The sequence below is a fragment of the Punica granatum genome, chromosome 2 (genome assembly GCF_007655135.1).
Source record: "Punica granatum isolate Tunisia-2019 chromosome 2, ASM765513v2, whole genome shotgun sequence".
Lineage (NCBI taxonomy): Eukaryota > Viridiplantae > Streptophyta > Magnoliopsida > Myrtales > Lythraceae > Punica > Punica granatum.
In genome coordinates, this window is record NC_045128.1 from 43,133,323 (window position 1) to 43,152,726 (window position 19,404).

Sequence of the window (19,404 nt, forward strand, 5' to 3'; positions counted from 1 at the left end):
CAGCTACATTCTAACCCTGATTAGTCACGATCTTAATAATCGCCATATATAAGAGAGAAACTTTTGTCGACAGCTGGGTGAATACAATCTTCCAGGTTGACATCAACACTGGACATTCCATACATACATGTGTAACCTAGTAATTCTGATCTAAAGCCAATCCAAAATATGTTGTAAACAGCTGTTTCTCACGGATATAGATCATACTTCATCGCCATATGTGGGCGGGTGTTGGCAATTTTTATATATCTAGCAGTCTTTTTTTAAAATATATATATGGAAGGGAAGCTACTGCTTGCTGCTGCTGCTGCTGCTTTTGGACGGATTAGCCCCAGGGCCCCTCTCCTTCTGATCAGATCGAGTGGGGAATCAACGGGTGCCCGTCAACTACAAGTCCACGAAGGCCTACAAGTCAATGTTTGATTCGGTTGACACAGTAAAGCGAGAGAAGGCCAGTGGTTCTGTTGAATTTTATATTAATTATTTATAATTTCTGTGGTGTTTTGAGATAGCAACTACATATATTCTCTCTTTTCTCCCCCTTCAATGACATATATATATATATATAAGCACTTCAAAGAACTTCCGTATAATAATAACACATAATCCATATATATATATATATATATATCATCACATCTCTCTCTCTCTCTCTCTCTCTCTCTCTCTCTCTCTCATATATATATATATATATATATATATGTAATAGGTAAAAGATTTGTGCAATATCTATATATACAGTATGTACCAGCTCTCATCATCTTCCTCGGTCGTCCTCTCTCAATATTCTCTCTGGTCTGGCTGTTCCTAATTCAATTCCTTCCATAGTTCATTAAATTCCAAGTTTCACTTACCCTTTTGTTCCCAAGGGAAGGGAAAGGAAGGGAAGGGGAAGGCAGAGAAGATCAATATGGAGAGGAACCGCCGGAGACAATCCAAGTCCAAATTCAAATCCAAAGCTGTTGATTCTGAAGGTAATAAAACAGATTTCTTCCTGCCCCCTCGAGCTCCAGTCGGCTTGAATGAAATCGGTTTGGTTCTTCTGCTTAACAGAGAAATCAATTAAGGCGTCGCTAATCATTTTTTTTTTGTTCCCCGTTCCTTTGGGGTGATTATATTTACATCTGTTTCGTCTCGGCAGAGGTTAGCAGCATCGAGTGGGAAAACATCATCATGTCCGAGCAAGAAGAAGATCTCATCTACAGGATGCATAAGCTTGTTGGAGACAGGTACTTCATAACTAACTTCCAACTGCTGTTCAATTTCTAAGTTTTGCCGTCCTTTTTTTTCTTTTGTCTTTTTTGGTTCCTTTTTGGTGCCTGAGTCCGACAACTGCAGTTCATTTTAATCAGAGAAGTTTAAGCCTTGTTAGTGACTATGGTCTGGAACGTGAGCGATTAATTGAGCCTTATTAGCTAGTATATATTTTCCCAAACATGTCAACGTGACATGTTTATAATTAGAGTCGGGCTATTGGCTAAAGAAAAATGAAGGCTTAGCACCTCTAATTATTTAAGTACAGAGCAAATGCAAGATTGTAACTAAATAGTTGAATTAACTCGGACTCGGATATTGGTCTAATTACTTGAAAACTCAACCTGTTAGATCAAACAAATGGCATCCCGGCCTCCTTCGAAGTTCCGCACAAGCCCGAGGGATCTTAAAATTGTTTACGATAATTCTATGGGTGATTTTTTTTTTTCCACGCAGTAAAGTATTGCTGATCGGATTGCAAAGATAACATAACAACGTACGGAACCACGTACTTGGGAATTAAAATTTTCTGGTCCATGTGATTTTCCCTGACATTATGGCACCCACTCTGAAGATTGCCTTACAGTTACAGCAGAATTTATTGCTGCCCTCTACTTCTGCCTGCCGTTGAAATGAAATCTGGAAACGATGATCACGTAAATGTTCTTTTTGTCTCTGTTGTTTTAAACCAAGTGGAACGAGCAGCAACTGCTTTTATTGCCTGATGTTCCTTCCTTTCTCCCCCCCAACGGTGAGTGAAGACAGAAAGAGAAGGGAATTTGTGTGCATTCATTAATTACTTCGAATTTGTCTTCATGTCTGTGCTGAGCTCAAAGGATGGGATAAGTTTTTCGTACGTCACCGCTTTTAATTGGAGGAAGCACTAATCATAAAAAAATCTGGATTGATTTACTAATTACAATCGCGTTAGTAATGAAATATGTGCCGACAATTTTACTAACTGCGTCCATATCCTTATGCGATTCTTTCTCCTTTGTCCTCAGAAGACCGCGAAAGTAAGATTATTTCGGATTTTCGGCCAAAATGAATTCGGCAGTACTTCTTTAGCTCCATTCCACCATGCATTAAATGCTGACTGGATGCCATGCATCGCTTATTAGGTAGGTCAGTAGATATTTCCATGCATAACATCTAATGACCTGCATTGTCAAACATAGCACAGTCCTATCGTGTAAAATCGTCACATCGGCAGCACAGTATTATATAACAATATATAGTAAGTATGCCACGAGTCATTTTATTCACTCTGTCTTTGCTCGAACATTTTCTTGTTAATTTTAAGACGAATCGATGCTTGTTTACCAGGTGGGACCTGATCGCGGGAAGGATACCCGGGCGAACCGCAGAGCAAGTAGAAAGGTTCTGGATAATGAGACACAGTGAAGGATTTGCATTTCCCGGGAGGAGAAAGGAAAATAATAAGAAAGCGAAAAATGGAGTTTTTATCCATTGACTTGCACTTGCAATTGCAATTGCTTTCCACATTTTCCTCCCTAAGCTTAGTGTAGTTGAATTTTGGGCCTTAATTTCTGGGTCATTTTCCACTTTGCGGGCCATTAGCTTGAAATCTGAATGATGGGCCTTTCTGACCCAAATGCTAGTTTATGTGGGCCTATAGTCAAGTGAGATTTCTACCGAAGATTCGTTGAATTTTCCAGAAAGTTCTTGTAATGTACGCAATCTTGGCTCTGACATTACTTTGCTGGATCCCGATCCCAAATCATTTTCAAAGTCTACTGGTCAACTTGACTCCGTTTTGCTCAACCATGGAAGTCTTGGTCCTCACTGACGCGACAATCTCGCAAGCCCTTTATTCATTCCATATAATATATTCATTCATAATTAAGATTTGCAGTCAAATCGTAAGTGTGTTTAGTTTTAGAGTTAAATAGAGTTGAATTTTGATTTTAATTGGGTTGAAATAATTGTATTGTTGAATTACGAGAAAAGATGTGAAAAAGTAATTAATAATTGAGAGAATTTAGTATTAAAAATTGAATTGAATGGTTAAAAAAATTGAAAAAAGAAGAAGTAATAATTGTGTTATTGACTTTTGTTGTGTAGTGAGTAGAGTTAAAGTTAGAGTTAAAATTTTAAAAATCGACCCTAAAACCGAACGTGTAAGATTTTCTATTTTCTTTTAAATCCTCCAAAGCATGGGCGTGTAGTATAAGTATTTTATTTATCGGTCTGAGTGTTCTCTCTTCTCACGTCAATAGCAGTCTCTATATGGATTACGTTATACTTTACTTTTCGATTTTCACTATGATCCATATAGAGTATGGTCTCAAGAAATTGAGAATGTATTACAACAATTGGAAGGATTTATGCAATTGTATCTAAGATTACTTAATGTGCTTTAGTCACATAGTTATTTTTATTTGCAATAATCTCGGTGGATCTGCTATATTTTCTATCTCTGTAATGTGTCCTCTCGGACATTTTTCCCTTGTACCGATTTTTATCATCAATGTTCATTGATTATTGAGGAAAAAAATTATTTTATTTATGGGTTATGAGCATATCATCGTATATCGACATCTAAATGACGAGTTTGGATCATTAATGTACCTGAGCTTGACGTAAAACGGATACCAAACAAATGAATGGGGGAGGGGTTTTATTTCGCCGCATTGTGAGTCAACGCAGAAACCAACTGTCCGGTCCACAGTAAGTTTCTCGTAGAATGATACATTTGTTTTTAATATAAATATACATTTAGTATTCAATTCAAGTGTTTATTATTTAATTTAAGTGTTTAGTATTTTGTATAGTTTATCGCACTTAAATTGAAAACACTTGAACTGAAAATTAAAAAAAATATATTTGTACTAATCACAAGTAGTGGCTCGTTTGGGATTGCAGGTTATGCAGTGGTGGCTTATGGAGGGAGTTTTCATATAAATTTGTATGGAAACTCTTGTAACTCTTCCTTCCATGACCCTCAACTCAAATAACCACTCAAAGTATAAAATACTTGAGCTGAAAATATGAAATATATTATCGCGACTCATCGTCATGCTAGACAGACCGTCTCTTTTGGAAGCAGTTTCCTCTTATATAACTTCCCGAATCATATATATTAAATGTTTCGATTCTATTGCATATTTTATTTGGAAAATTTCGTCTACTATGGATGAATGTAAAGGATCGACATAATCTGTGGCGTGTAGCTTATAACATTGCCCATCAGCTAAAAAGTATGAGATCCCAATTAGCAACATGTATTCGTGTTGCTATTAAGCGGCAAACTAATAGTTGCAATGGGCTCTAAGCGTGTGTGTCTTTCAATTTAATTTTTTTAAGTGTTAAAAATTAAGTACTGAATTTTTAAAAGTTGAATGAATAAGTGTTTATTTATTTTACTCTTGTTTGGTAGAACAACTGTCGGAGCCACTACCGTCCTCGATTTCCCCATCTTTGTGTTTTTGGTCGAACAAAGATGGGAAATTCAGGGGTGGCTTCAAACCGGTCCACCACCGTCCTAAATGAGGTTACTTACAGCATTGAGGTCATTGGCAACCTCATCAAGGGCGATGATGGCCGAGATTGGAGGCACTACCACCCTAGAAGAGGTTGTCGGCTACTTCATGTGCCGTCAGGGGTGGTGGTGGTCGGAATCTGAGCCATCACTGCTCCTTGCCGTCCTCGCGCGCACACACCCACGTCTCCCCCCCCTCCCCCCCCTTTCTTTTCTATCTCTACCCTTGTCTGTCCAAAGCTGAGTGGACTGACATGCGAAACACGTAAAAGTTGAGGGGTTTCGTTGCAATAATTATAAAAGAAGCCCCCTCAACTGAGCGAGTTAATAATAATAAAAAAGTAGGTTCCACCTACTTAATCATTAAGCATTTATTCGACTGAATTATTAAATTAAGATGATTTTTATTTTACTTTATTAGACAAGTTTAATCTTATTAAGTGCTGCATGATTAATTTCAACACTTATTTTGTGTTATCAAATCAATGCTAAGTGTTGTATGGAATAAACATGGGGAGAACTTTACGATTTTTCAACTTTTGGCTCGTGCATAAATGAAGCATGGTAAAATCCTCATGACATCGCTTTAGAAAAGTTCCCTGAGAATTATATGGAATCGTAATTTATGTTAAGGATCGTGGGATCCCTTATTGAAATTATGCAAAAAGAATCTTGAATTTACAAAAATGACTCGATACCTCCTCCTGACACAATTTAATCTCTTGGGCTGGATGTGGACTAACCATTTTCCAAGTCCCACTGAAATTTTTAAGGCTTATAAGTGAAAAAAAAAAAGAGATTAAAAAGAATTGGTGTGTTGTGGTTGACTTTTAATTGCAAGGAGTCAACGATTAAGGTAAACTATGATTAGTCCAATTGTTAAGCTAACTACCACTTCACAGTCAGCCCTCGAGAATAACGAAATTTTTTGTTATTGACAAGCTTTGTATTGTTAATTCCGCACCTAATTTAAAGAAGTTTAGTTGATTAACTAACCATGTGATTTTTTTTTTGCGGTAATTTCGATGGACATTACTATGAGTAAATTTAAATGACATTCCTCAAGAACTTTTATTGATCTCATCGATCGATTTGCAATCACGTTTCAATACTGTATTTGTGTATAAATATTTATATAAAATCTCATTTACCAATTATCAATTTCTTTCTATTGGCAGCCCCAATGAAGTTTCTCAGCTTATTAACGCACCGTAAATTATATGACGAAGGTTATTAATTCTTCCTCATCATATTAGTATAGCAACGAGAAAGGACTATTTATAAAAAATTTATGCTCGAAAATACAGATACAATCTCCACTTCCCCCTTCTCCTCTGGTCTTTTTCCCCCAAGGAAATTCTCATTATGCAAATCAACCAAATCATTTGCAGGCATTGTATTTACAAGGGAACTTCCTTCTCCTTACTCGGTGACAAAAACAAAGGAAATGGAAGTTTTGCCCAATCTCCCCACATTCATTTTTTAAATTGCGTGACAATCCAGTCTACAATTTCTTTTACATTCTGTTAATATAAGACTCAGTTTCAGTTGAGAGAAAAACATCAGATTTCTTCATACTCTTCGATTATAGGTCTAAGCTTCGATGATAATAATCAAAATCCTTTTTTTTCTTTTTCCTTTGATTTATTAGAATGAGATAATAGTCATCAAAGTCAGAAGAGAGTGATACAAATGACAATCAACTCGCACTATTAATCTATTTAGTGATCACTGATTTGCACGGTTGATTTGGAATGCCGATAACGAACTAATTCACGTGGGTGGTCTCTGAAGTTAATTTGTGCTTACTGCAATGGAATAATGGATATGAAATTAGTTAGCATATTAATTAGTTGCATGCACTACTATGAGCATATATGTTTATTTTTTTGGGTAGATCAATAAACATGGCAAAAATGAGGAAGAACTTGCATTGCATGACCCAGTTCTTTGCCAAACTGCCAAACCAAATAAAGAGTAAACTAATGACTCTTTCTTATTTTTTTCCAGTGTACTTCCTGATTTATGAAAGATCAATAAGTCCCGACTAATCCTGTTCAAATCTATTGACTCACTAAGAGATAAAACTCTTATAGCGTAAATTTTTTTTTTTCATTTACAAGACTCGAATCCAAGACCTTATTTAAATGGAATAAATATCAAACCACTTGAATCAGTTCATGTTGTTTGACTTTTTTCTTATTTTAGTTATAATTTTATAATTTTCACCCCTCTAATTTAATTTCATAAATTCAAACTAGACTAGATCAATTAAAAAATCTCGATTGTTTGCATATATATCCAAATTGAGCTAATTATCATTTGAAATACTTTGCATGCAGGTCGCCGTGAGATGCGGCGGGTCGTCTCCTCCTCCCCTCCCTCTGGGCATGCCATGCCATGCCATGCCATGCCATGCCAATGCTATGCCATGCATGTCAAAGTGGAGCGTATGTTAAGGTTCCAACTCATGACGTCATCATCATCTCCCCCACTTTTCAAGTTTTCATCATCATCATCATCCGATCAATCTTTGCATAGATTCTTTTTTTATTTTTTTTGGTGAATCCTGCATTGATTGTTTTAAATCGATTAAATTCGTTCTTTCCTCACTTGATGATTAGGACTTTTTAATTAGTTATTACCTATAAAATAAAATAAAAAAAGAAAGAAAGATTTTTCAATGAGTTAAGTTTGGGAGCAATAACGCGGAACGAGGTTTGAAGATTCTTCGTCGACTGGACGTGACCTCCCCACCTCACCACACGCACCTTCTCCATGCATCTCGACTCTCTATACTATCCTTCTCCCCCTCCTATGAAAAAAAAAAAAAAAAACACAATCGAACGCGACGTAAACAACCGAACTCCGACTGATCTCGATCAATAGATTTCATTCATTAGATGAGTGAAACCCCATATATATGATATAAAAAAATGTTAAATACTCTTACAAGAAGTTCGCAAATAAAATCATCATATGTCAAAATGCCATTAGATGCTGATAGAATTACATCCGTCGTCATATAAAATTGTGAATGGTCGATATATGGACGTACTCAGCTTCTTCGAAGAGTAGAGGTGAGGGAGATCATCATAGATGCTTTCCATTCAATGAAGAAGGAACGGGTCAGCAAATTGACTTCCCTTTAATAATTAAATTACTGTTTGAATGACGAATATTTCTAAGCAATTCCGACGACCGAAGACCGGTCCTACACGAACGAGCATGAAAGTCACAGTCAAGCCAAGAGCTCGTCTTTTTCATTCAGTCATTCATTTTTCTAAGTCAAAATCAAATGATCTCCTCTCCTCTCCTAATTCTCTCTAAATTTTCTCCATTCAAAAAAAAAAGGCCTTCCCTTTCTCCATTCATTCCCCTTCCCCAATAAAATCCCAACCCCCCCCCCCCCCCCCCCCCCTACTTCCCCTTCCACGTACATTCATCGAACAATCCTCGGCAATATACTCAAACAACGACCTTACCCCTTCCCGAATCGAAACTTCTTATATTTTCTGGACATCCCTTTTCGTCTCATGTCATAAGTCGAGCCCGGTAGACGTCTTCGCTCTCTATCTGGCCCTCCCCTCATGTCTGCATGTAATATCCGTTCAAGTGATTTTCATGATTCACATCGGCGATCTTGTGACATGACTATATCGAAATTGTTATAACTGTGTTGGACTTCCGTCAACGGTAGCCAGTTAGCTAGCTAGTTTACTTATACGTACGTACTCAGTAACCCTACCCTGTCTAGCTAGCTCGAAGCTACTGACCGACTATAAGCTCTTGTTGTCCTGTTTTTGCTATTTAATTATCACGTCTTGCTGTGCATGGAGAACATGGGGGACTGGGAGAGGAAGAATCTGATCAACGAGCTGATACAGGGGATGGAGCTGGCGAAGCATCTCCAACTCCACCTCAATTCCCCTTCTTCTTCAAATGAAACTCGCGAGGCTTTAGCCGTGGGAATCTTAGCTTCGTACCAGAAGGCGCTGTCCATGCTCAGCTGGAGGAGTCCGATGATGGGGGAGCCATCATCGGCAGTGGGAGCCGGAGTAGGGACCTTCCGCAAGTCCGAATCGCCACCTTCTTTGAGCGGCGGAAGCCCCCATAGTGGAGACTCCGATCGGGAAGTCAGGGACCAAGAGCATGGGGACGCTTCTAAGAAAAGGTACTTCAAATCTATTATCACATTCTATAATCATTTATTCTAGCTAATTAAATTATTTAGTCTCATACTTTACCGCCACAATATATACTCGAATTAAAGTTCTACCTTTATGCGAATAAACAGGAAAGCGGTGGCTAGATGGACTAAGCAAGTTCGGGTTGGCCCAGGAGTAGAGCTCGAATGCCCTCTCGATGATGGTTATAGTTGGAGAAAATATGGACAGAAGGACATTCTCGGAGCCAAATTTCCAAGGTAAGATCGACGAACTATACTTTATGTTCAGGATCAGTTCTAAATAATCAAAGATAATTCCATTTTTCATCCGAGTTGACACATCACTCTTGATCGCTAAAATATGATTTTTGCATGCAGGGGTTACTATAGATGCACTCATCGCAACATCCAGGGGTGTCTGGCCACAAAGCAAGTCCAGCGATCTGACGAGGACCCGATGGTCTTCGAGATAACTTACCGAGGAAGACACACATGCAATGAACCCGCTCGGGGAATAAATCCGCAGACGTCCACACCTGAACAGAACCACCAGCACCAGCAGCAACATTTATCACCAGAAATCCTGCAAAACCTTAGAGGCCTTCGGGTCATAACCGAGGATTTGGATTCCCAGAATCAGCCACTATTCCCTCACTTCAACTTCACTCATACGCAGAGCTTTCTGCCTCCATTCGTGTCATCTGGCGGGAACGATGTATTGCAGGGGAACGCCGAGCAGAGTAGTTTCCATATTTCCGGATCGGACCACCTCTCCGAGATTGTTTCTGCTGCTACTTCAAGAACCAACTCGACCACACCCGGGTCGATTGATTACAGCATCAGCGAGTTCAATCAAAACACTCCGTTTGGCAGTCCCGATTTCTTCAAATAATCCATAGGGTAACTGGGAAGGTGAAGTAGTTTAGGAAATTTTCCTAGCAACTAGAGATATTCGAAGAAATCTTCTAGGTTTCGCTCTTTTTTCGTTTTTTTGTTTTCATTTTTCCCCAGTAGAAAAACATTATGCTTTATCTTCTTCTTTTTTTTTCCCTCCCTTTCTTTTACGCATCATGTAATGGAAGATATTTCGAGGTAAGAGACCCCCTTTGTAGACAATTCTAAAGCTACCGTGACTGTAATGCTTAATGAATAAGAATTCAACCTATTGAATTGACATTTTCATCGGATACCACCGTTTCTTTCGAGGTTTCATGCACCTTCTATTATATTTGGCCGGTTCCGGGGCTCCCTTGGATGAATGGATCCGAAAAAGGGGTGGAAGATGCTGAATTCAAATCCTAAACAGTAAATGACAAGATGAGGATTATCCAAGACATTGATTCAACAATTCAACAGAGTTTAGCAAAAACAGAAAGGGGCTAGGAATCCAGAGATTGTAAGACTGATGAAACTACATGCAGAGATCCAGTGACTACAATCACACCCGAATTTCCACTCCATCTTCTCCTGAGTATTCGATTGGCAATCTCCATTGAATCAGCTAATGAGTGGCCCGAGGCCAATACAGTTCTACTATCCGATTCCATATGGGGTGAACCGCCAAGCTTTTCTCCAAATAGTTCTTGATATTCAGGCATTCTATCATGAAGGGTGTTGAAACTAAGTTCCTCAGATGCTTGAATCCAGCAATCTTTTAAGGAAGCAGAGGAAGTTGTACGGCTGTCCCCTCCAGCAATATCAACTTCAGTTAGAAAGATGGCCTCTAATCGTGTGCCTGAAAGAGCAAATCCGGTTTCATGCAGGCAAAATACAAAAGATTCTAAGCAGGCTTCACGAACTAATACTACGACTTTCCATAAAAAATAATGGAAAATACAGAACTATTAGAAGAACGCAAATTGATGAATATCAACACAAGCGGCAAACGTGACAACTAATTACCTGACAGAAATTCCTTTGCAAATCCAATGTGGTCCTTATCACTAGCCATTGCAACGACAAGGGCCAATCTCGGGGCAGGAAAGACCATCTTTATTGTGTTAACTAGAGCTCTAGCAGAGTCTTTCGTGTGTGCTGAGAAAATGAAAAATGCAGAAAACACATTAATTTTTTTAAGACTATTTAAAGTTCTAGAATATAAATATATATATATTTTTTTTCTTCCGATATTTTTCCCCCTCTATAGACAATAAAGCTCTACCTCCATCCAACAGTACTGTCGCTCCTGACAATTTTAACTTTGAAGCCTCATCGCGCAACAAAAATTGGCTTCTCCCAAGCAAGTAAGTGCGCTCCAAACCAGCTCTAATAGCCTCCTCAGAAACTTTCCATCCTGAAGTTTGAGGAGAAGGCCCTTATAACTTAAATACTATTCACAAGAAGAAAAGTTCTTCAAGAGTATCAGACTTCCATACCACAAAAAAGTAACTAAGAAAGAACCTTTCTTATCTTACCTGAACCACGAAGGCACAGCGCGGCACAAGTGGCAGTTGCTGCATTCTGAAGCTGATGATCGCCAAGCATTGCTAATTTCACATCCAACAACTGAACAGACTGCATTGAAACATCTTCACAATAAGTTCATGAAACTCTAATTATTTAGATCTCAATAATATATAAAGAAACAAAATTATAGAGATCATACAAGCTCGAAGTCCCCCTCGACTTTTAGCAATATATCACAGGACTGACAAGGCCTCCCATTTATCATGCTAATGCCTTTAATAGCACTTTTGTTGCCACTGCCTGATGCAAAAAGTACTGGTGAACACAATGATGATGCTTTCTCACAAAGAATATGCTCAATATGTGGAAGAAAGGGGCCGCCCAACACAACCTGAAATTTTTAACCGCACAAATGGTAAAAACAGGATTACTCATATACTCAGACCATACCATTTACTCGAAATGTCAGGTCATAAGGGAGAGAAAAGGGCTTAAATTCAAGAATGACAAAGATATATATAAGAATCTCTCAGAAATTGAAGGAAGCTGTGACTGTGTCCACTGGGTGCCCTTCCATTACATATTTAAGTGCGTTGACAGTACTGAACATTATATCAGTGGAATAATAAAGCGGAATGAGCTAAAATAAGTACAAAGCAAGGACAACCTAACCGGACGACTGTGCTTAATTATTCCCGATTTTGCCACTGCTATGCTCTCCAAGGATCCTCCTAGAGCTTCCAAATGTTCCTCTCCAATAGTTGTAATGACTGATGCAAGAAGTTCTGCGCTGCAAATGACATTTGTGGCATCACGTGCACCGCCCAGGCCTGCCTGTTACATTGTCAAGAATAAAAACACTAGTTGTTAACTCCAAAAAAAAAAAAAAGGAAAAATAAATTTGAGGATTAACTACATTATTGATGTCATAATGGGGAGAGAGAGAGGTAATATTTTGGTACAGGAGAGCTTAAGGAGAGTTTCCAGTACATGACCTCTATAACTGCAATTTCGACATTCTCTTGTGCAAACAGGGCAAAAGCTATAGCAGTGAAAACCTGAAGATCATGAAGTTTGTAAGTGAAAGTGGACACAAAATCCAGAATTTTCAACAAACAACTCTAGTTCATGTGATGAGAATACCTCAAAATGACTGAGTGACCCATTTTCAATCTCTATCGACTCATCAAGGATCTCTTTTATCCGACGAAAAAGGCCATCTAAAGTCAGTGCTGGTACCGGCTCACCCAGCTTTCCCACAACTATTCGCTCTCTCATGGTTCGAATATGTGGACTGGTATCATTGTCAAGGCGAGAATTAAGACAGCACAAGAATCGACCAAAGCTTATGTTATTAACTTCAAATTGTGCAACGGTAACAAGATTGAAGTTGAGATATTATACGAGATGAGGAAAATACCTGGTGTACAGACCAACGCGATAGCCTTCTGCCCTTAAGATATTGGACAGAAATGCTGCAGTAGATCCTTTCCCTTTCGTCCCAGCAAAATGAACTGCCTAAACAAAACCATCTCATCATATTTGGCTGAAAGGACACATATTAAATTGGCGAATAACAGATCTTCAGAACACAATTTTGAACCAGATAATAGACAATTGTGCCGCTTTTGAAATCTGCGAAAATCAACTATACTGGCAGCTTACCAGCTGAACGAAAATGCTCACACTACAATGAACCGAGAAAATTGATAGAAAGCCCCACAAGAGATGGGCTAGTTTGCTGCATCTCCTCAATGCGGGTCGGTTACAGAAGCGAAACCCGGAGAAAAGTTCGCACCTTGAACTTAGACTGAGGATTCCCGAGCCGACCAAGGAGCCTCCTCATCCGGTCGAGATCAAACCCATCATCCGAATCCGATCCCGCGCCCTTGGGCACACCCGACTTCTCGTAGTTCTTGAGGGAGTCAAGGTACGCCGCGAGCTCCCCCATTTTTCTATCTTCTGAGCTCATTTGCGATCCTCGTGTGAGCCCTAAGGCCCTTCGAATTGGGTGAAGCGGCGCTCTTCTGAGTGGGAATGGAGAAAGCGGAGCGACAAGCTTAACAAACGCTCGCATCCTTCCTGCTTTCTGCAATCTCCGGTGGCGGACAGCGGGGAAGGAGGGAGACGAAAGGCCGGTAGATCGAAAGACGACGCCGTTTTAGGGCTCCGCTTCAGTTTATCCTGTGTTTGGAAAGGTGAAAATAACCGAGACAACTAGCAAAATGATTATTGAAAGATTTTTAAAACTAACAAATTACCACCTGAAAGAATTTTTCGAATAAAACGATCATTCAAATATCAAAATCCATAACGTTTTGCTACTACCGTTAAAATTCCGTTAGTGCCGTTATGAAAAAATGACACGGACGCTTATGTGGCATCTAGTGGACAAACGACTCCTATTAACATGGCACTTGCTCATGAGCGATGTCATTTGTTCTCATTCAAAAAACAACCGTTTATTTAAAAAAAAAAAGAGAAAAGTTACCTACCCAAAACAACGTTGTCCTCGCCCCACTCCCCTGCCCCAACCGAACGACGACATCGTTCCTTTCCCTCGCCCTCATCGAAGGACGTCGTCATCATCATCCCCTCCCTTCCCCATCCGCAATCAAAATTAAGGCAAAAAATCAAAATTAGGGATTTCCCGCCCTTGTTCTTCACGATTACGGGTGGGAAAGGCTCTGACAGGGCACCGTCGTTTACTCACTTGTACTGAAATCGACAAGAGCAAACGATGGTCTGATTTGTATGCTTTGAGGTTAGTCGACCTTCACTCGATTTGGCTTGATTAGAGCTTGCTTTCTGGTTGCTCAATGTCTCTGTCCATCGGTGGGAACTTTGCTTTTCGGTTTAGAAGTGTCTGTCTTTTTCACTTCTTGAATAAATAAAGAAATCCGAAAAAAAGAAGAGAAATTGGGCCTTCTTTGCCGAGAGAGGCTTTGGTGATTTTGACCGATTCGTGTAGGTCAGAATCGTTCGTTGTTGCAGTAATTTTGCTTTCAGTTTACTCGTTGTTGTCGTCCCATTGCATTGTGCCCTAATTTTGATATCTTGCTATAATTTTGATTGCAGTACCATTTCGGTTGGGAGGGAGGGGATGATGAGCAGAGGGAGTGAGCAGGGGAGTTGAGGATGTAGAAGAAAGTCGAACAAGCTATTACCTTCAAGATGAGTTTGCATTCCCATCTCTCACACTCCCATTGCTGCAAATGCCACGATGAGTATGATAATTTCCCTACAAATCTTCATCAAGTCTTAGCAACCTCCAACTACAGTTGTTCGAGCATGGACATAGGCGATTCGACCGTGGATAGAGGTGGAATCGTCCTATGTTATTGCAGAGTACTAGCATTGAGAATGAATTCAAACACTATAGCAAATCAAGGGCATTCATTTTACAGGTGCCATTTTTAGAATGATGATGCAAGTGCAAGTGAGTAAACGACGGTGCCCTATTAGAGCCTCTCCAACTCGCAATCGTGAAGAATAAAGGCAGGAAATCCCTAATTTTGATTTCTTGCACTAATTTTGATTGCAGATGGGAGAGGGAGGGGATGATGGTGACGACGTCGTTCGGCAGGGGTGGGGAGAGGAACGACGTCGCCGTTCAGTTGGGGGAGGGGAGTGGGGCGAGGACGACGTCGTTTTGGGCAGGTAACCTTTTTTTTTATATATATTTATAAACGGTCTTTTTTTTATTGAGAACAAACAATGTCGCTCTTGAGTAAGTGCCACGTTAATCAGAGTCGTTGGACCACTAGATGCCACATAAGTGTTCATGTCATTTTTCCATAACGGCACTAACAAAATTTTGACGGTGGTATCAAAACATTATGGATTCTGATATTTGAATGATTGTTTTGTTCAAAAAATTCTTTCAGGTAATAATTTGTTAGTTTTAAAATCTTTCAATGACCATGTTGCTAGTTTTCTCAAAATATCCCAAGCCATCTCAAGATCTGTTTACTTTTAGATAACTAATTCTCACTTTTCTTTTATAATTTTCTTCCATTTTATTAAATTCATTGAAATTGTAGTAAACTCGGTAACTAATTTAGTGGTGGGATTCAAATCTTGTAGAAATAAATGATGATTAATAAATAAGATAGGAACGTTATAAGCTAAAAATTTAAACATGAAAGAATTGGCTAATAAAAAAATTAGAGAGCTAAAAAAAAAGATCTTTTCAAATCTCTAAATAAATTTAAATAGTAAAAAAGAAAATTTTCTTAGAAACATCATTTCAATTTTATACATGTAAACATATTCTTTTTTGTAATTCCTCTACTTTTTTAAAAAAATTCTTGAAAAATTGAAAAATTCTGTAAAAATAAACCGGTCCTCACAAACTTCCATTCCACCGATAAAACTACCTCTTCCCCCCACCCCAAACGCGCCGTTATGATATGGAGTGGGGGCCGCATTGAATACGTGGCACGTGATGTGGCACATTGTAAGGTGGGGCCGAGAGAACATAGCAGTCTGTGGTTGCTCCGGGTGCATGCGCGTCATCCGTTACTACACAGGTGGGGCCCAAAAGATGAAGAAGAAGTATCGTGGACCCGGCTTACAGAAACACTCGTCCATTGAACCGGCACAGTAACGTTTTCCTTCTTCGACACTCTCCGCATATTAGCGCGAAGAGGTTCCGAGGAGAAGATCCTGAACAGAATTCCCTCAGAAACCCTAACGCAATTGCGTTTCGCTTCACTTGTCTTTCCAAGAAAGAGCTCATTTTTCTTCCATGTAAGTCGTCCTACACTTGCGATTTTGAGCCGTTGCTCCTAAAGTTACTATCTTTTGGGTTCAATTTTCCCGATTTGCTCGACGATGATCATGCACTTACAGCCAGGGCGTCCCAATGCTGCTTGTCCTTGTCCTTGTCCTTGTCCTTTATGCTTGTACATAGTACTGAATTTACTTTGCTGACATGGTGCCACTTGGGTTCTCGAATTCATGATTATCTATCGCCCATACACGTCCAAATTTATCGAAGTTTTCAATTTCGCCGAAGTTATTGCGGTTTTACTAATTATCAGTAGCAGTACTCTGCTGAACAGGATAAAGTTCAGCAACTCTTATGTTGAAAATTGAAGTTTCAGTTTGCAGGGCGGGGGTAGATATCGTGGGAAGTGAGTGTTTGCTGTGTCGGGAACCCCTCCCTCTCAGTTTGTGATTTAACTCGGAACATTGTTTTGTGAGCAGGATATGTTGTCATGGATGTGAAGCTGGAGGAAGTGGAAATAAATGATGACGCAGAGTTACTTGTCCAAAAAGGGCCTGAGGATCATGGGTGTATTGAGCTCGGCGAAAGGGTTGAACGGATAGAAGAGAGGTGCACGACACTGGAGTGCGAGATCGAGAGGGTGAATGGTAATTGCAAAGCACTTGAGGCCATAAACAGGGCATTGGAAGTAGAAAAGCATGAGATTGGAACTGAACTTTTGGATCTGAGGAGAGAGAATCGGGAACCGAAGGGGAGGATCGCTTGGCTCGAAAATGAACGGAAGGGTAGTCATGGGAAGGATGCTAAACCGGATGCGCTGTCAAAGTTTGTTGATTTGACTGCAGCAGAGGAGGAGGAGGATACAGTCTTCCAGTTAATGATCGAGAATAAAGCTCTGGAGTGTGAGAAGCAAAAGGCTGAAAGAGATGCTGAGTTTTGGAAAGGAAAGTTTGAGGAGTTGGTCTTGTGGGTTTCACAGAAAGATGAGCAGATACTGGAAGAGCTATTTCAATCCCCAGATTTTCCGGGGCTAAGCTTAAGGAAGGAAATTATGGATCTCAAGAAGAAATTATGTGGTGCAGTTGAATCCAATCTTGGTGCACAAGTTAGGAGACAGTTGGTTTTTGAAGCTGAGGATGGCACCACCAGAAAGATCAGTCCGTCTACTCCGGGGATCACCAAACCTGTTATTACGAGCACCATCAATATTTATGATAGTGATGATGATGTTGAAAGAGATACTGTGCATCGTCCATCTTACACTTGCGTTCGGAACCAGGGAAATTCGAAGAGTTCTGATTCAGCTAGAGATATTTCCTCCGTTCCAACTCCGAAGAGGAAACGAGCTACCAGGGTTGTTAGCAGTGATAGTGACAGTGATGATGATGACCATGTTCCGATATCCAGGCTCAAGAAGCTGCATGTTTCCGAGTTGTCTAACAACGGGGCGGAGCATTCTCGTGTGATTTCTACAACCGTAGAGGTTGATGAGGATGATGATTCAGAGTTAGAGGATGTTGAATCGGACAGTGAAGGAGAAAGCTTGGATGGTTTTATTGTTTCTGATGGAGATGATGCTTCAACAGGGTCGGAAGCCGTCTCCGATAGTGAGACGGACTTTGAGGATGTAATCTCTACGATCAGGAGGAAACGAGATTGTAAATCTTCTGAGTGGAAGTTCGAGGGAGACATGCTCGCAGCATTTGGTAAGGTTCCCGAGCTGTGCATGAAGGCTGTCTGTGCTCTATACAGACAGCAAACTGCTGATGAAAGAGTCAGCAAAGAAACCTTCTATTGTAATGGGCGCGGGTTTAGCAAGTTCGATGCACTCAGGTACATAGTAATGCAACGCATATATTTGCGGTGGAGTTTTCCACTCTCGAGTGCATTATTAACATCCGTCCATGATTGTGGTATTTCTTTACGATTGTTACTTAAGAGAGGGCTCTGATAATCACTATGTTGTAACTGACCAATTGACTGATTGTGCAGGGGCTCCAATTTAGGCCACTTTCTTACGGAAGGGGACCCCGAAGGCGACCTGAAGAAGTCAGTCGAGGAGTTGAAGGAGCACGACCCGAAAGCCGTGGAGCTGTGCAGAAGTTTGGCCACTCACTACTCGAAGCAACTGTTTGAGATATATCAGAAAAAAGAGGACCCTTTGTTCCTTCCTCATTGAAGGTCTCGATTGCGTCGAACAAAGTTGGAAAAAAAAAAAAAAATTTGCGAAGGCGACGTTTTGGTGTACATATAGGATCAGTATCTCTAAGTATGTCAATCAGAGTATGTTTGCAAATATGTACTGAAGTCAGTTAAGTCAAGTCAGTTTAGTCGAATGAATTCGTCTGATTTTATTTATATTTAATGAATTTCTATATACATGTTCACGTGGAATATTGTCGAAGGTAGTTCACGGGACAGGTTTGTGGCAGAGAAAATTATAATAATTAATTACTAGAAATATATAATATATATAATATAATAAATAAGAAAGATCGTGGGGTAGGTAACCTGACACAACTACTCCGTTGCCTTTTCCAGGCCTTGACGACTCCGTGATATTTGACACCCCCAAAAAAATCTCTCAACACCGACCTACTTCCCCGAATTCATGTCATCACATTTATTCAAACGGAAAAAAAAAAATGCATGTCATCAACAAAAATAGACATGAAAAATAAATTCCAAATGAAATTAAATTATACTAATTGCGACTGTTCGAAATAAATTAGAAAAATTATTTATTTTCATAGAAACAAAGGAATAATGACATAGAGATGTCTAAAGTGAACGTCTTCCTCTCCTCGTCGTAATTAATTATCAGCTCGCTTTCATGTGCAACTCTTCAGCTCAATTGCCATCTCATATCATCTCATCTCATCTCTCTCTCTCTCTCTCTCTCTCTATATATATATATATATATATATGCATAACATTAGATGTCCGTCCTACATGACCTTAGAAGAACTTGCAAATTAATATGGAGTCCCAGAATTTGCAGAGCGAAAGTCAGGCCGGAGGGACCATGACCGCTGGCAACAGAGAGAGGTGGGGAGATTTCCAGATGCCACTTCACTACCCCAAGTACACCAAGTCCGACTACGAGGCGATGCCTGAGTGGCAGCTCGACTGCCTCCTCCTCGAGTACGGCCTCCCGGTGATTCACGGGAATGTTGAGCAGAAGAGGAATTTTGCCATCGGAGCCTTTCTTTGGTCCGACCGTTGATCTGTGTCCAGGACCAAAATTGTGAAATTTCGTATTTTGCTCCTCTGCACCTTCTACTTCATCTATGGAAGAAGCAATAAGGCTGCTAACTGTTCAACGTAAGTGTTGTTTTCGTA

General features: G+C 39.8%; 4 protein-coding genes across 5 annotated transcripts; 3 read left to right on the plus strand and 1 right to left on the minus strand.

Annotated features, from left to right (window-relative positions):
* The first annotated feature begins 634 nt into the window (after nucleotides 1–634).
* Nucleotides 635–3,039, plus strand: LOC116197114 (MYB-like transcription factor ETC3). 2 transcript variants are annotated; one of them, XM_031527142.1, is made up of 4 exons: nucleotides 635–795; nucleotides 875–974; nucleotides 1,142–1,229; nucleotides 2,581–3,039. In XM_031527142.1, the coding sequence occupies exons 2-4, from the start codon at nucleotides 911–913 to the stop codon at nucleotides 2,726–2,728; spliced, it is 300 nt and encodes a 99-aa protein (XP_031383002.1). In that variant the 5' UTR covers nucleotides 635–795; nucleotides 875–910; the 3' UTR covers nucleotides 2,729–3,039. The 2 variants fall into 2 exon arrangements, with proteins under 2 accessions (XP_031383002.1, XP_031383001.1); XM_031527141.1 differs by having other exon boundaries at nucleotides 646–795; nucleotides 870–974.
* A 5,142-nt stretch (nucleotides 3,040–8,181) lies between these two features.
* On the plus strand, nucleotides 8,182–10,098 carry LOC116195991 (probable WRKY transcription factor 30). Its single transcript, XM_031525478.1, has 3 exons — nucleotides 8,182–8,930; nucleotides 9,054–9,182; nucleotides 9,303–10,098. The coding sequence occupies exons 1-3, from the start codon at nucleotides 8,590–8,592 to the stop codon at nucleotides 9,814–9,816; spliced, it is 984 nt and encodes a 327-aa protein (XP_031381338.1). The 5' UTR covers nucleotides 8,182–8,589; the 3' UTR covers nucleotides 9,817–10,098.
* A 125-nt stretch (nucleotides 10,099–10,223) lies between these two features.
* Nucleotides 10,224–13,470, minus strand: LOC116195989 (dihydrofolate synthetase). Its single transcript, XM_031525476.1, has 10 exons — nucleotides 13,129–13,470; nucleotides 12,751–12,848; nucleotides 12,474–12,624; nucleotides 12,326–12,388; nucleotides 12,003–12,164; nucleotides 11,530–11,721; nucleotides 11,339–11,438; nucleotides 11,086–11,217; nucleotides 10,827–10,958; nucleotides 10,224–10,659 (listed from the first exon to the last, which is right to left on the minus strand). The coding sequence occupies exons 1-10, from the start codon at nucleotides 13,405–13,407 to the stop codon at nucleotides 10,304–10,306; spliced, it is 1,665 nt and encodes a 554-aa protein (XP_031381336.1). The 5' UTR covers nucleotides 13,408–13,470; the 3' UTR covers nucleotides 10,224–10,303.
* A 2,460-nt stretch (nucleotides 13,471–15,930) lies between these two features.
* On the plus strand, nucleotides 15,931–18,449 carry LOC116195990. Its single transcript, XM_031525477.1, has 3 exons — nucleotides 15,931–16,082; nucleotides 16,542–17,895; nucleotides 18,055–18,449. The coding sequence occupies exons 2-3, from the start codon at nucleotides 16,553–16,555 to the stop codon at nucleotides 18,239–18,241; spliced, it is 1,530 nt and encodes a 509-aa protein (XP_031381337.1). The 5' UTR covers nucleotides 15,931–16,082; nucleotides 16,542–16,552; the 3' UTR covers nucleotides 18,242–18,449.
* The last annotated feature ends 955 nt before the right edge of the window (nucleotides 18,450–19,404 follow it).